We start from the raw sequence: 14,411 nt of genomic DNA, 5'->3' as shown, positions 1-14,411 counted from the left end.
CTCACAGAGATCCACCTGGCTCTGCCTCCCGAGTACTGGGATTAAAGGCATGCGCCACCACCTACTTTTAAAGAGCCACAACATATTTAAAAATGTTTCACATTGCTATGGATTTTAGTTTATTGATACAAATTTAGAGTTGATTTTGTTATAATATATATATATATATATATATATTCTACTCATTTAAGGTATTATGTTTATGTAACTCATTTAAATTGTAATGGATAATTAAGCAATACAGATTAATAATTAGTCTTCTATGATAGTCAAACTTAGGTTAAGTTTCCTAGGTATTCACAGATATAACTGTTATGTAGGTAATCTTCAAGCACTTCAAAGACCTAAAATGTATGGCATTTAAAATGTTTTTAAAACTTAGACTTTCTGGACAGTGAGACATGTCTGCTCCTGGCAGCACTGATTTACTTCAGAGAGGAGGATGGGTATCGAAGACACTCCATATGGAGTTTATATTCTTCTTGGCAAAAATAGCCATTTGGGCAAGAAACTGTTCTTGCCTGGACTGCTGATAAAATATTGTATTGAGTGGACATGCAGGTCCCATAGGAAGGTGACCACTGAACTTTGCAAGGCATGATGGTCCTTCAGGTTCCTGCTTCGCAAAAGAAACTGCCAGACATTCTACAGGACACAGAGAGAAGCAACTGAGATATTTTAGGCCTATAGGCTGAAGATGGATGCTCCAATGTTGCAGAAGAACTTTGGATGACTGTCCAGGCAGCCAGCTGATTCTGTCATTCTAGATTTTTGGAAGTTGCTTAAAATGTTCTTCCTGTTTACTTAGGTAATATTATATCTCCTTCTGAGATCTTTGATGTAGTTGAAGACTAGACAGTTATAATATCCCTTGGTTATGATAAAATATAAATTAGATATGAAACTTTAAACTCACAAATATAAGAGATAGAATATTTTCTTTAATTTTGCGAAATACAAATAGACTAGATATAATATCTATATATAATATAGATATATATAACTCTAATTCTTGCTTGATAACTGTTTTGGTATATGCAATTTTTCTATGTTAAAGTTAAAACCTTCCTTTTTGATTAGACAGAAAATGGGAAGTGCTGTGGAATATCGTTCTGTATGCTGTGAATGTGTGTTGCTGTTTGGTTGATAAATAAAATGCTGATTGGCCAGTAGTGAGGCAGGAAGTATAGGTGGGGCAAGCAGACTGAAGGAATGCTGGGAAGAGGAAGAACAGAGTTGGGAGTTGCCAGCCAGACACAGAGAAGGCAAGATGAAAAGGCAGAACTGAGAAAAGGTACCAAGCCACATGGCTAAACATAGATAAGAATTATGGGTTAATTTAAATGTAAGAGCTAGTCAGTAATAAGCTTGAGCTAATGGCCAAGCAGTTATAATTAATATAAGCCTCTGTGTGTTTACTGGGGATGTGAGTAGGAGGGATTTGTCCTGGCCACCGGCCAGCTGGGACACAGGAAAACTACTACAGTGCTGTCCACATTTAGGGTAGGTCTGCACACCCTTATTAATTCAAATAAGGAAGCACCCGCATAGGCATGGCTACATACTAATCTACTGAGACAGTACCTCACTGAGACTCTCTTCTCATGTGAGTCTATATTGACTTGGGTCAAGTAGACAATTAACACTAACCATCAGACACCATTAAGAAGTTCCATTAGGTGAAGTTAGGAGCTTATTTCCATCATGGAGTTTCAGGATGAATCAATGTGAAGCAGAGTTGGGTTAACTAGAAGTTTTACATATATAAGCGCGCGCGCGCGCGTGCGTGCGTGCGTGCGTGTGTGTGTGTGTGTGTGTGTGTGTGTGTGTGTGTATCCCAGACTTTATATATACATATATATCCCAGAGAGAGGAGCTCCTTTCCCTACCCATGCCATAAATTTTGCATTTTTATCTTGAGTCAGGTAGATGATTATGGAAACCAAATAGACACAATTCCTGGATCTCCCCCAGGGATTCCTTCTGATTGTAATCATATGAAGTGGACACACAGTCAGGATCTGTAACCCAAATGTCTGGTGCATGTAATTTTTCTTTCAAGATAGGGTTTCTCTGTGTAACAGCTCCCTCACTTTGTAGACAAGGCTGGCCTTGAACTCACAGAGACCCACCTGCCTCTGCCTCCCAAGTACTGGGATTAAAGGTATACACCACCACCACCTTGGCTCTATGTACATTCTTGTACCATACTGTATATACTACTGGATAGTTCTATTTAGAATATGAAGACACTTCCCTTAATACCATAGATTCTATCACTGTTGGAGAGTTACATGGAAGCACAGTAATAAAATCAATCCCTTTGGTGTTAACCTTAAGCAAGGTGTGTAGTTGGTGGGTTTTTTTTTTGTTTTGTTTTGTTTTTTGTTTTGTTTGTTTGTTTGTTTTACTCTTTTGCAGGCCCGCCACCCAGCTCTCAAATAAACCACACACGGAGGCTTATTATTACTTATAAATGCCCAACCTTAGCTTGGCAATGACACTATGGCTTTTAAAATATTCTCATACTTAATAAACAACTAGATATTTAAATACAAGTTGCTAAAAATCAAACACTGACAAAAAGGAAAGCAAAGAAAACGTTTAATTTTTAGAAGGGATAATACAGGCGCTTTTGAGAAAACCTGAAGTAGAACATATTATACATAACATACAATCATTTCAACAAACAAGTTACTGGACTTTATACCCATTTTAAGTTTAAAAACAGCATTTAAAAGGCTTTGTTTTGTTTCTAAGGAAAATGAGGCACTGTGCTCATTTCAAACACTCTTGTAGCACTGATCTATCATGTGTATTTTATAGTGGTCTTCATCCACAACTTAAAGGTTAAACCTGAGGAACTGGAATTTTTGTTATCACAGCTGCATAGCAAAATCATGTCCAGATAATAGACATACCAAAATCCTGTAGAGTAGGATAACTTGTAAACCATTTAATATGTCCAATTTAGAGCAACACAAATATGTTCAGATAATAATTGATATAGGTTAATGAACAAGGTTTTGAAATGTTTTTCAATAAAGCTGATGAATATTTGTCAAATGCAACAAATAGTTAAACCATCTTGTTGTAGGAGAAGGGTTATTTCATCCAAATTCACTCTGCAAGGGCTACCAGGCTATCCTAAATGGAAAGTGCAAATTCCTGATGGAAAAGGAGCTGAAGTAATTTGCTTATTTAGGTTCCACTCTACACATGAATGCTATGGAGGAACTTTACAACTCTAGAAGTTATGTAGTTGATGAGACAATATATGAAGACTGTCATGCACAATGTAAATTAATAACAGAAGACATTTTAATAGGAAGTCATCTTTTAAAAAATCATTTAAAAATCACTGGTAATACCAACTTTAAGAACATGCTTTTTCAAAGTAAACAGCATTTACAAGTATCCAAATACATACAGCCATTATTAATGACACCTGCACCCTTTACAGAGGACTCCATTTCATTACACTCCTCACAACAGCCCTGTGAGGTAGGCTATACAATGTACACTATTTTAAGTAAGGCAATAGAGACCGAAAGGTGGTGAGTGATTTACAAAGAGGTCATAGATTATTGTATGGGAGAACTATAATGATTAATTTTAAATACTTAAAAGAATGCCAAAAATCTTAAAGCCTAGCAGCTTTTAATGACGCTATTCCCCAACTTTAGCTATTATATCTTAATAGAATCAGTTATGAATTTGATTTTAGAGTCTACATTAAAAGATCAATGAGACTCAGTCCTTTGGTACCTTAGAGATACTGGAAATGCTCAAAAGAATTTTTTCTCATAGTCCTGTACTCTCCAAAAAGTTCCAATATTATTAAAATGTTTTACTAATCTCTTCCAATTTGACTTCTTTTAAAATTGGTAAAAATTTCCAAGTCAAGAAAATACAGTCACTGACTCCTGTCCTACATACTGCAAATCCTCTACATATTTCTTCCTAAGCACCAAGTTAAGGTGACTATTATTAAGAAAATATATAACTTTAAACAAATATAACTAAAATGATGATGTATCAAAGTCAGTATATCATATTAACCCAGAAAAAGTACTCTTTTAATATGGTTGGGTAGTCACGATAAAAGTTCTATGGTAATTTCTGGCAATGATTACTAAGCCAATATTATTAACATTCATATGGCATGTACAACCTTTCAATTCAAACAGCAGCAGCAAACAACCCACATAAATTCCAACTGGTGGAAAATTCCTATGGTATTCAGGTTAATCATACCTCTCAGGTAACACAATACTGACATTAGAATCACAAATGTGAACACTGTTAAGATACAGATAAAACTAACAATACCAAACATGAGGTAATGTTGCTGTGATGATACTCGGTAAGAAAAGTTTTATTACCTACTGTAGTTCTGAGTGCTGGAGTTATGAAAGATATATCTGGTTGAAAATAACAACTTAATGGGGACTTGAATACTAAGTAAATTCATGCTTACCTCTTATAGACTGTATATAGTGTAAAAACAAAACCAGGAAAGAAACTTTTCCAGACTCTGTTACAATAAAATTTGTAACAGAATTAACTACAATATTACTATGTGTAGTTGATTTGATGAGGTTTTTTAAAGCTGCAACAAACGTACTTTAAATTATTTGAAGTTACATCCTGGGTGTGTGTGTGTGCACGTGCGTGCGTGCATGTGTGTGTGTAGGTTAGAGGACAACTTGCAAGAGTTGCTCTTCCCCTTCTATCTGCATCCCAGGGAACAAACACAGTCAGTCATCTTGGCAGTAGCTCTTTTCCTGTGATCCATCTTGCCAACCCATGAATATATGTTTTTAGGAATTTAATGACGTACTAACTAAACATTATTTTTAGATCAAGACTATAAAAGCAAAAACAGCAGAATGAGCTGCTATGATGATTTAAACTCTATGAGTTTTGAAAACCTGGACAGAAAGTAATAAAACTGATGTGCTATTATATGAATTATACGCTCATCTAACAAAGATGCTATAAAGGTTATGACTAAAACAATTACATTTTTAGCCTAGAGTAATGTGAGACTGACACACTACCTACTGTGCTAAATGGGCACCTTAGCCTAGAGGAATATATTTCATGGTAAGATGTCTATACTGTCTTCTTTTAAGATTAATATTCTTTGGAGTTATCACTTTCCATATATATATCCCTTCCCAATTTTTTTAAAAATTGTTTTTGAAAGAAACAACTGCAAATACATAAATAGCTATAATTTCATGGAAAAGATATATATATAAAGAAACTTATCAGTCTAGGTAAGTCAGGGAATAGAATATCTTGACCTACTTAAAATATTTCATCATAAATATTTTCTTATTTATAACAAGGATCAATCATGGAAGTTCAGATTATACATAATATTATTGATGGTTTCATTCCATAAACGAGACAATGAATGCAATTCAGTATCTCATTTTAGAATATTCAGAACAGAACATTTTCAGAACAGCGTCAGAAGGTCACACCTGGTTGTCTAGCAGTTTACGGTCACGTGACAGAGGTGCTATCAATTAAACCCACAGACAGACAAACTCTTAATACATTTTTAAAAAACTTATGCCTGGAACATTCAAAGAATCACTATATATTCAATTTCTATGTGCATTAGTCATTAAATTCTTGGTATAATACATATTTACCAAATTTAAAAGATGTGACACAATCAGCTGAGTCAAATGAATTGTAGCAAAATTCCTTTTCTAAAGTGCTTAAGGCAGCTTCTTCCTGTCTATTTCCAGCTAGGTAAAACTGGGTTGGAGTTCAACTGCTAAAAGGGAAATACAATACTTCATACATGTTTTATGAAACAGCTTTTACACCTGTGATGTATCCATTACAGTCCACCTCTCCTGCATTTCCTTCATGGAAAGCAGTGGTGTTTGAGCTAGGCAGACATTAGAAATGAAGAATGACAGAGAGGACTTGCCAGCTTTCCACAGCAGACTAAGCTAAGCAAAGAAGCTCAGTATTTGTAACTCTAATGCTAATGCTAATGTTAAATATTGGGATTAAGCTAACAGTTACTTTATTTTTAAATGATTTAAGTAGGCACTACAGTCAATTATTTTTAATTTAAAAAGAAGGGTGACAAACGTCCATTTACATTAATAAACTTAGGTTTTTTTAAAACTAAAATACTACAGATTTGTTCTTTTTTAAAAAATAAGAGACACTTAATAAGAATCAGAGAGAAGAAAAACCTCTGATGCTTATTTTAAAATAGAGGAATAATTAGTACCAAATATCACTTTATGAAAACAACTTGGATTCTCATTCACTGACTTTATACTTTATACTACAAATCCTCTGAGAAAATAAAACATTCCCAGTAGAAGTCACACATTTTCCAATGATTGTTTGGAAATTTTAGAAGGTCTCAAATGTTGGGATGAGCACAAGGAAGAATCACATGTATTCCTCTAGCCCTCAACAGAAGGCCCTCACCACTACAGTACAAAGCTGGCTGGCTTAAATTCAGTTGACAATGAGCATGTGTAGAGGGAAAAGGCACTGTATAAATAAGAAGACACAACTATGATATGATATCATAATGAAAAGTTCTACATAAGAAAAGTTCTATATAAGAACAGCTGGCCTTTTCATGTCATTTTTGACAAAACATACTGAGTAGCCACACACAAGCAATTCCAGTAAATTACTGCTTTCGGGTATGAGTCTACAAAATGGAGCAATTCCTTTTCCCTTAGGTCATGAAATAAACATTCCTAGAGGTAGTAGAACTCTGAAAAATGTCTTTCAAACTATGAGAAATGAAAAATAAAATACTACTTTGGGGAACCAAAGAATATTGACATACTTTCATTCTGTAAACTGCTTTAGTCTTAAAAACTACCTATGTGTTATCATATAATACTGTAGATATCTGATATATGGAAAAATTATATCCTAGGTCAAATTTGTTTCTTCAACAGAACAACTACAATCATGCCAGTAAGCAGTAAATTTTAAGAGCAAAGACTTGTTACTATTATACAAACTACACACAGAAAGCAACAACAGACACTTCAGCAGGGAAGTTTGCCAAAGCCCAAGATACTCAAAACAAAAAAAGATTTAAAAGTCGCAAAAATTAATTAAAAGTCAAATTTTCATTTCTTTAAAGTTCTGAAGGCAGTTTTATAATTTCAACTTCTACTTTGGCTCAAAAAACTTGAGTTGAAAGTTTTAACTGATTTGTAATAGAAGGTTTTGCTGTTAATAACCACAGCTTTTACTCACTGTTTCACACATTCATTTGGGAAATGTGTGCGTTTGGGAAAGACATCCATGTTCACTTTTAGAAGAATCAGAAACTTTTAAACAGTGAATGAGTGGAACAAAAAGACCAAAAAAAAAAAAAAACCCACAAAAACATTCAAATGATTGTTTGAAAAGCATGTGTCAGTTAAGTCAGATACATGTAGTTTTTGTTTCAAAACTGCTAGTTAAAGCATTCCATATCTCTGTAGAAAGAACATATAAATTATTCCAGAAAAGAATACTTTAGGAATATTTCTTTATCATCTTTCATAGACAAAAAAATGAATAATGTACTTAATTAACAAACTTCCATTCTTATTAGGAAGGGTAAAAATAAGCAATAATTATCATCAGTGCCAAATTTAATTGGAAATTTCTATCAAAGAGAGCTTTAAAAGGTAGGATTTAAGAAGAGAACAAAATCAGAAAGCTCAGCTTTTCCAATAGTATCCAGGAGCCAGGGAGGAGCAGAAGGTGCGACTCAAGAGAAGCACATGTGAATTCCATGCCCTTTGCACTGTCAAAATTCCTCCTATCTGCTTGATATTTTGGGTTATAAGAACAATATCACAGTATTTTATAGGAGAAAATAATATGAGTCTAGCCAGTAAGTAATTTCTCTATCAAAAGCTCAGCTTATTTATAAAAGGGTGAGATACACTATTATAAGAAAATTTCTCTGCCATCCCTAGGCAATGATTTAAATTTCTAGAAGCCTTAGGGGACCTCGTGTTTTAAAGCTTCAGTGAAAGGAATTAATGACAACTAGTGAGGAGAAACAAGAACATGGTGCAGAGGAAAGGCAAGCTTTAAAAGCTTTGCAGCCCAGGCCCTGGGTCCATATATAATCACACCTACTAGACGAGTCAGAGTAGCTCACAAAACAGAAAAATGGGTTTCTATGTAAATATTTCAATACCACCCTCTTCCTATTTATTACTCAAATGTCAGCCTCCTGCATGTAACTGCTTTCTTCTGTGACACCAAGTACTGTCCTGGGGCTGCTTCCTATTTGGTGCTTAATCTAACAGGTTCCAGGCTTCCAAGCAGAGCATAGCAAACCTGATTTCCACCACTCAGAAATGTCTGTGTTAGGAAATGCGTGGGAAAGGCCACCCTGTCAAGGAGGAGGGGTAATCACAGTCTCAGGTGTCATTACTGAGTGACATTGTTCAGGCTGCTCGTTGAACCAGTCATTCCATTTTCACTTTTCTGAAGTGTTCTCACAGCACTTGGAACCTGCATTCCAGTACTCAAAGAAAGTCCACCACACCAGACCTAAGACAAGACAAAGCCTCAGTTAGACCCGAATCAAATTGAACTCCAGTAATCCTGAAGTGGCCATGGAAAGGCAAATGCCACATGTATGGACAATCAACAAATCCCAAACTGGTAAGTTTCATGTCTGAGCTGGGGAGAAACGGAAAGGCTCACAGTGGCCAAAGGAAGTCTTTGCAGTAGCAGAAGCCACTGAAACTGCGCCCAAGAAAGGGAACCCAGGGCAGCAGAAACTCAAGAGACTAAAATGGATTAATCTCAGGAAACATGTTGACTGCTGGTATTTCCCTAACCTTTACAACCAGGGGACATGTACCCCAAAGAAACTTCCTATCTCACTTAATATTGAGACATGGCTTTAGATAAAGGACATATGGGCCACTGAGATGGCTCAGCAGGTAAAGGCACTATCTCTGCAAGCCAGATGACCTGAGTTTCATCCCTGGAACCCATAGTCAAAGAAGGGGAACCAACTCCTGACAGGTGATTTCCACATGCACCATGTGGCCCATAATCTATCTCTGTCTCTGTCTCTGTCTCACACACATACACACACTAATATAATGTTAAAAAAAAATCACAAATGAGCTTATGAAAGAAAGCGATTTTACTTGTAAAACAGCTCTACTAGTCAATAAAGTTAAAAGACACTTAAAACATGAAAATATTGACCATGTAAATTATCAGCTACCACGTATATAGCAAACATGAGCTTAAAGCAAGAAAAATTTTAGAGATCATTTAAGTATTTCTACTTTCAAAGACATCCTGAAGTGCTCACTACTAACTAGAGTATTACACCAAAGTCTAAAGATTGAAATTGTTAACTGCATAGTTAACATTTAACATCTTTAAAATGAGCAGATTTGGTAATAACAAATTCCCAAATGTAAACATATTCCTCAGATATAGACAAAGCTAACTGTTTAAAGTACTCAGAAAATATACTGACTTAAACTATCCAGCAGAAGAGGGCTGGCCAGATGGCTCAGCAGTCAAGAGCACTGGTTGCCTCCACTTAGGATCCCAGCACCGACATGGTGGCTTACAACCATCTGTAACTCCAGTTCCAGGGGTACTGGTTCCCTCTTCTGCCCTCTATGGCACCAGGAATGAATGAAGTAGACACACATTCACTGTTTACTTAGGGTTCCTATTGCTGTGATAAAACACTATGAACAAAAGAACTTGGGAAGGAAGGAGTTTTTCTTATATTCTGTACTACAGTCCATCATCACAGGAAGTCAGAGCAGGAACTCAAGGCAGGAAGCTAAAGCAGAAGCCACGGAGGACTGCTGCTTACTCACTTATTTCTCACAATTTGGTCAGCTTGCTTTCTTATACAACCCATGACCACCTGCCATGGGGTGGCAACACCAGCAGTGAGTTGGCCTCTCCCACATCAATCAGAAAGATACTCAACAGACTTGCCTACAGCCCAATCTGATGGAGGCATTTTCTCAACTGAGGTTTCCTCTTCCCAGATAACCCTGGCTTGTGTCATGGCGAGAGAAAACCAAACACAACACAACACAACAAAATATACATGCAGGTAAAACCCGCATGCACATAAAATACTTTTTTTTAATTTTGAAAAAAAAATCTAGCAGAAAATTATAAAAGTAAAACACTAGAGAAAAGTCAGTTTTAAAAAGTAAGCAGTACTAGAGGAAGGGGATACCCATATGCAAAGAAGATAAAAAAGAACCTTAGCCAGACTGTATATAAAAGTCAACTCAAAAGATACCAATCACAGACTTAAATGTAAAACTTAAAAACACAAAACTTGAAGAAGAAACAAGAGAGAATGTCTCGGATCAATAAGTCACTAATAAAAAGAAAGTACAAATAATGGCAAAGGTATGAAAAACTTTCACATGATTGTTGGAGTGATGCAAGTATGTCATAGCCACTGTGGAGTACATTTTAATAGCTTCTTACAAAATTAAGCATATTTTTTTTTCTAGACAGCTCTCCTGGAACTCACTCTGAACTCCAGGATGGCCTCAAACTTACAGTGATCCACCTGTCTCTGCCTCCCAAGTGCTGGGATTAAAGGTATGTACAAAGCATAAAATTTCACTGGGATTAAACAACCCTGTTACCCAAGGGAAAGGAAACCATATGTGCACACAAAAAAATACCTATATGAATGCTTACAGTGGCTTTTATTTGTTGTGCAAACTAGAGAAAAATCAAATGTCCTTGTATTGGTATATAAACAAATAATTGTATAAACTAAGCATGATGGCTCACATTTGTAAGGCAAGCATTTGGGAGACAGGCGGGAGGGTTTCAGGCCAGCCTAGTCTACCAAGAGCCCTTGTCTCAAAATAATGCAAGGTAGGGACATAGGCTGGTAGTAGTGTTCACTTAGCATGTGCAAGGCCCAAGCTGCATTCCAGGCACTGCAAAACACCCAGCACCTACAGCATAAACAGGCGTGGATCACTACTCGGCAGCTGAAAAGAAGACTGACACACAGGGCAGTAAGGCTAATGGTCACCTGTGCTGTGTTGTAGCACCAAAAGGCTGTATATCGTACAACTTCATCTATATGACAGTCTCAAAAAGCCAAAACTACAAGAATTGAAAATGGTTTACTTACTGTTTGGGTGGGTTGTGATGAGTAAGGCATGCCACACAGGAGCATGCCAGAATTTCCTACTGTAACAACTATCTAAACCCTGATTTATGGTAGTGGCCACATGACTGTTGGCATGTGGCAAAACTGAGAAGTGTATAATACTCCATGTAAATTATACATTAATAAACCTAACTCTAAAAATTGACCTTGTGTGCAAACAACATCCATAACTAAGTTAATAAAATTAGGCTTCCAAGGAAGGGAAATCAGAGGTTTAATAAATTTAAAACAATTTCCTCAGATTATCTATCTATATTATTGTGTAATTATAATTATTTGGAGTGGAAAATAATGGATAAACTTAATAAATACCTATAGAAAATATATCCAAATTGAAAGTGAATTAGTTTCTAATAGTATAGCTCTAAGAAGTGGGTAAAGTGGCTTCTGAGTTATATATGGTAAACAACTTGTCTTTGATTGATTCACTGGGAAAACAGCTGAAAATATACAATACAGTAGAGGTTTGTGGTAAAGTTCAGAAAGTGAAAAAGAAACAACTCTCCTGATATATTAAGAATTTTCAATGAGCCAGGTGGTGGTCATGCCACCTTTAATCCCAGCACTGGGAGGACTGAGGCAGGAGGATCTCTGTGTTCAAGGCCAGTCTGGTCTACAGAGCAAGTTTCAGGACAGCCAAAGCTACACAGAGAAACTCTGTATCAAAAGACAAACAAACAAAACAAAAATACAGAAGAAAAGAACTTTCCATGAGCAACAATTTTCTTCATTAGTCACCTTTATGTTTTAGTGGGAAACAGAACATTGGCTATTAGGATTATTTTTAGGCTTAAAATCTTAAGGTTTCAGGAATAAAAACATTGATTGTGAGTTTCAAAAGTAAATCCACATTCTAAATCTGCATATACCTGAATACTTTCTTCTCGGATGGAGTGTTAACACCCACAGTAAAGATGGAAGAGCACACATGTACACCAACCAAACAAGTGGCACTTGAAATGTACCATACCAATTGGAGAGGTAGCCCCCAAAGTAAAAAAGTTTTAATCAAGTCAATGATACCTATAGTGGATCCCAGAACTCCCTACAGTAACCTAATTTTACCAGAGAAAAGCAGAGAGACACAGTGTTAAAAGCAGCTATAACATTCCATTAAAAAATTAAAGGTATGTTTTCATTCTGTGTGAAGAATAGGATTGTTCTTCACAAATCAGCCTGTAGTAACTGAGTAGACCTGAAATCAAGCACATGTCATATCCTCCAAATGAAAACACCCAAATAAAGAACTCAACCTAAACTAGAATGGACCATCTGTGATGCAGTCATATACTGGAAGGTGATGTAGTTCTAAGAACAAGTGAACAAACTAAAACCATGTGGAACACAGACAAATCTTAGACATAAGGTTAAGCCAAAAAGATACCATGCAATTCCATGAAGCTGAAAAGGAGGCTAAATGAATCTGGAACATTAAAGTCCATGACAGTGGCTAGCTCTTCCAGAAGAGCCTCTTGGGGACTGGAGGCGGGCACAGCACACCACAAGGCTGCTCTCCTTGCCTGGGTACTAGTCACAAAGGTGAGCACAGTCATGGAAATATTCATGCTTGTGATTTTATGTTAGTACTGACTTTAATAAAACCTACTGAAAATATACAGAAATTTGGAAAGGGTGGGGTGGGGAAAGGGAGACAAATACAAAGGGAGTAAGGTACTTTACTTCTCAAATAATACAGCACATATTATTCTCAAAATTGTTGAGCCAAATAAAATAGAAATAAGATACTAACCATGAAACCAGGCAGTACTGGTTGAGTAAATTTTGTCTTGAAGGAGTATAGCAACTGCTTTGAGTGTGCATCATAGAAAGAAAGCTGGCCTAAAAGTACAAAAAAAAAGCCTAATTTATTATCCAAAGTATAACATCTAGGTTCAACATGTGACCATGCCAAAAGCCATATTTTAATATTAATTTTTGTTACAAACTGTATGAACCATACTTAACAATCCTTATAAAAATCTGAAAACATAAGGAAAACATTCTAAATCTAATATTCTCCTGATCTTCAAGACCTTACTAGTGTCTCCATATCTACTAAGCTGGTGCAGAAGTAAGTGTGGTTTTTTGCACTGTTGAAATTTGCCATTATTAGCATATTTAAGAATGCCATACAATTCTTAAATAATTATGGTTATGTTATGTACTGCTTTAATACACATTTCTTGCTTTTTGTTTCTTGATACTGAATTATTTGCTGTTTCTTTTATATTTATTTAGTATAAAATAAAAATGGAAATTTTAGACAAAAAGCAAACTCAGTTTTCTCACATAAGTTCAAAACTGGTTATAAAGCAGCAGACACAGCCCACAACACCAGCAATGCATCTGGCAGAGACACCACTAGTGAATGTGCACTACAATGGTGGTAGGAACAGCTAGTGAACATACACTCCAGTGGTGGTAGAAACCACTAGTGAACTTACACTCCAGTGGTGGTAGGAACCACTAGTGAATGCACACTCCAGTGGTGGTAGGAATTAGTGAATGTGCACTCCAGTGGTGGTAGGAATCTCTAGTGAACCTGCACTCCAGTGGTGGTAGCAACTGCTAGTGAACATGCAGTAAAATGTGGGATAAGATCTGGCCTAGGAACTGCTAGTGAATGTGCACTACAGTGGTCATAGAAACTACTAGTGAACATACACTACAATGGTAGTAGGAACCACTAGTGAATGTGCACTACAGTGTTGGGGTAAGAAGTTTGCAGAAGAAAGTGCCTTGAAGATGAGGAATACAGTGGTCAGCCTTCACAAAATGACAATGACCTTTTTTTTTTTTAATAACTAATTACATAATAAGTTGACAAGCAACTACACATAGACCATTCGACGGTGGTCTGTATGTGAGGAAACTGGAAAGGTGAAAAGACTTGATAAGTGGATGCCTCGTAAACTGACTTAAAATGGAAACAAAGTCATCTGAACTCTTTCCTCTCTTACTCTGTGAAGTCATCTGAACTGCTGTCCTCTCTTTTTCTATGAAGTCATCTAAACTGTGTCCTCTCTTACTCTGTGAAGTCATCTGAACTGTGTCTTCTCTTTTTCTATGAAGTCATCTGAACTGTGTCCTCTCTTACTCTGTGAAGTCATCTGAACTGTGTCCTCTCTTACTCTGTGAAGTCATCTGAACTGTGTCCTTTCTTTTTCTATGAAGTCATCTGAACTGTGTCCTCTCT

The 14,411-nt window shown here is 36.3% G+C and overlaps 1 protein-coding gene across 9 annotated transcripts in view; it reads right to left on the bottom strand.

Moving 5' to 3' along the window:
• Positions 1-2,587: 2,587 nt before the first annotated feature.
• Fsd1l (fibronectin type III and SPRY domain containing 1 like) overlaps positions 2,588-14,411 on the bottom strand; it is a 68,403-nt gene continuing 56,579 nt past the window's right edge. For all 9 annotated transcript variants that reach the window (XR_013049109.1, XM_076564213.1, XM_076564214.1 and 6 more), the window contains 2 exons: positions 12,966-13,054; positions 2,588-8,568 (listed from right to left, as the gene is read on the bottom strand). Coding sequence is in view for 8 of the 9 variants with exons in the window: in XM_076564213.1 (XP_076420328.1) it covers positions 8,446-8,568; positions 12,966-13,054 (212 nt within the window). In the remaining variant the exon portion in view is untranslated. The remainder of the gene's footprint in view (positions 8,569-12,965; positions 13,055-14,411) is intronic.

The sequence above is a fragment of the Peromyscus maniculatus genome, chromosome 2, assembly GCF_049852395.1.
Source record: "Peromyscus maniculatus bairdii isolate BWxNUB_F1_BW_parent chromosome 2, HU_Pman_BW_mat_3.1, whole genome shotgun sequence".
NCBI lineage: Eukaryota > Metazoa > Chordata > Mammalia > Rodentia > Cricetidae > Peromyscus > Peromyscus maniculatus.
The sequence above is the reverse complement of the archived record's forward strand: the minus strand, read 5'-3'. Positions and strand labels throughout refer to the sequence as shown.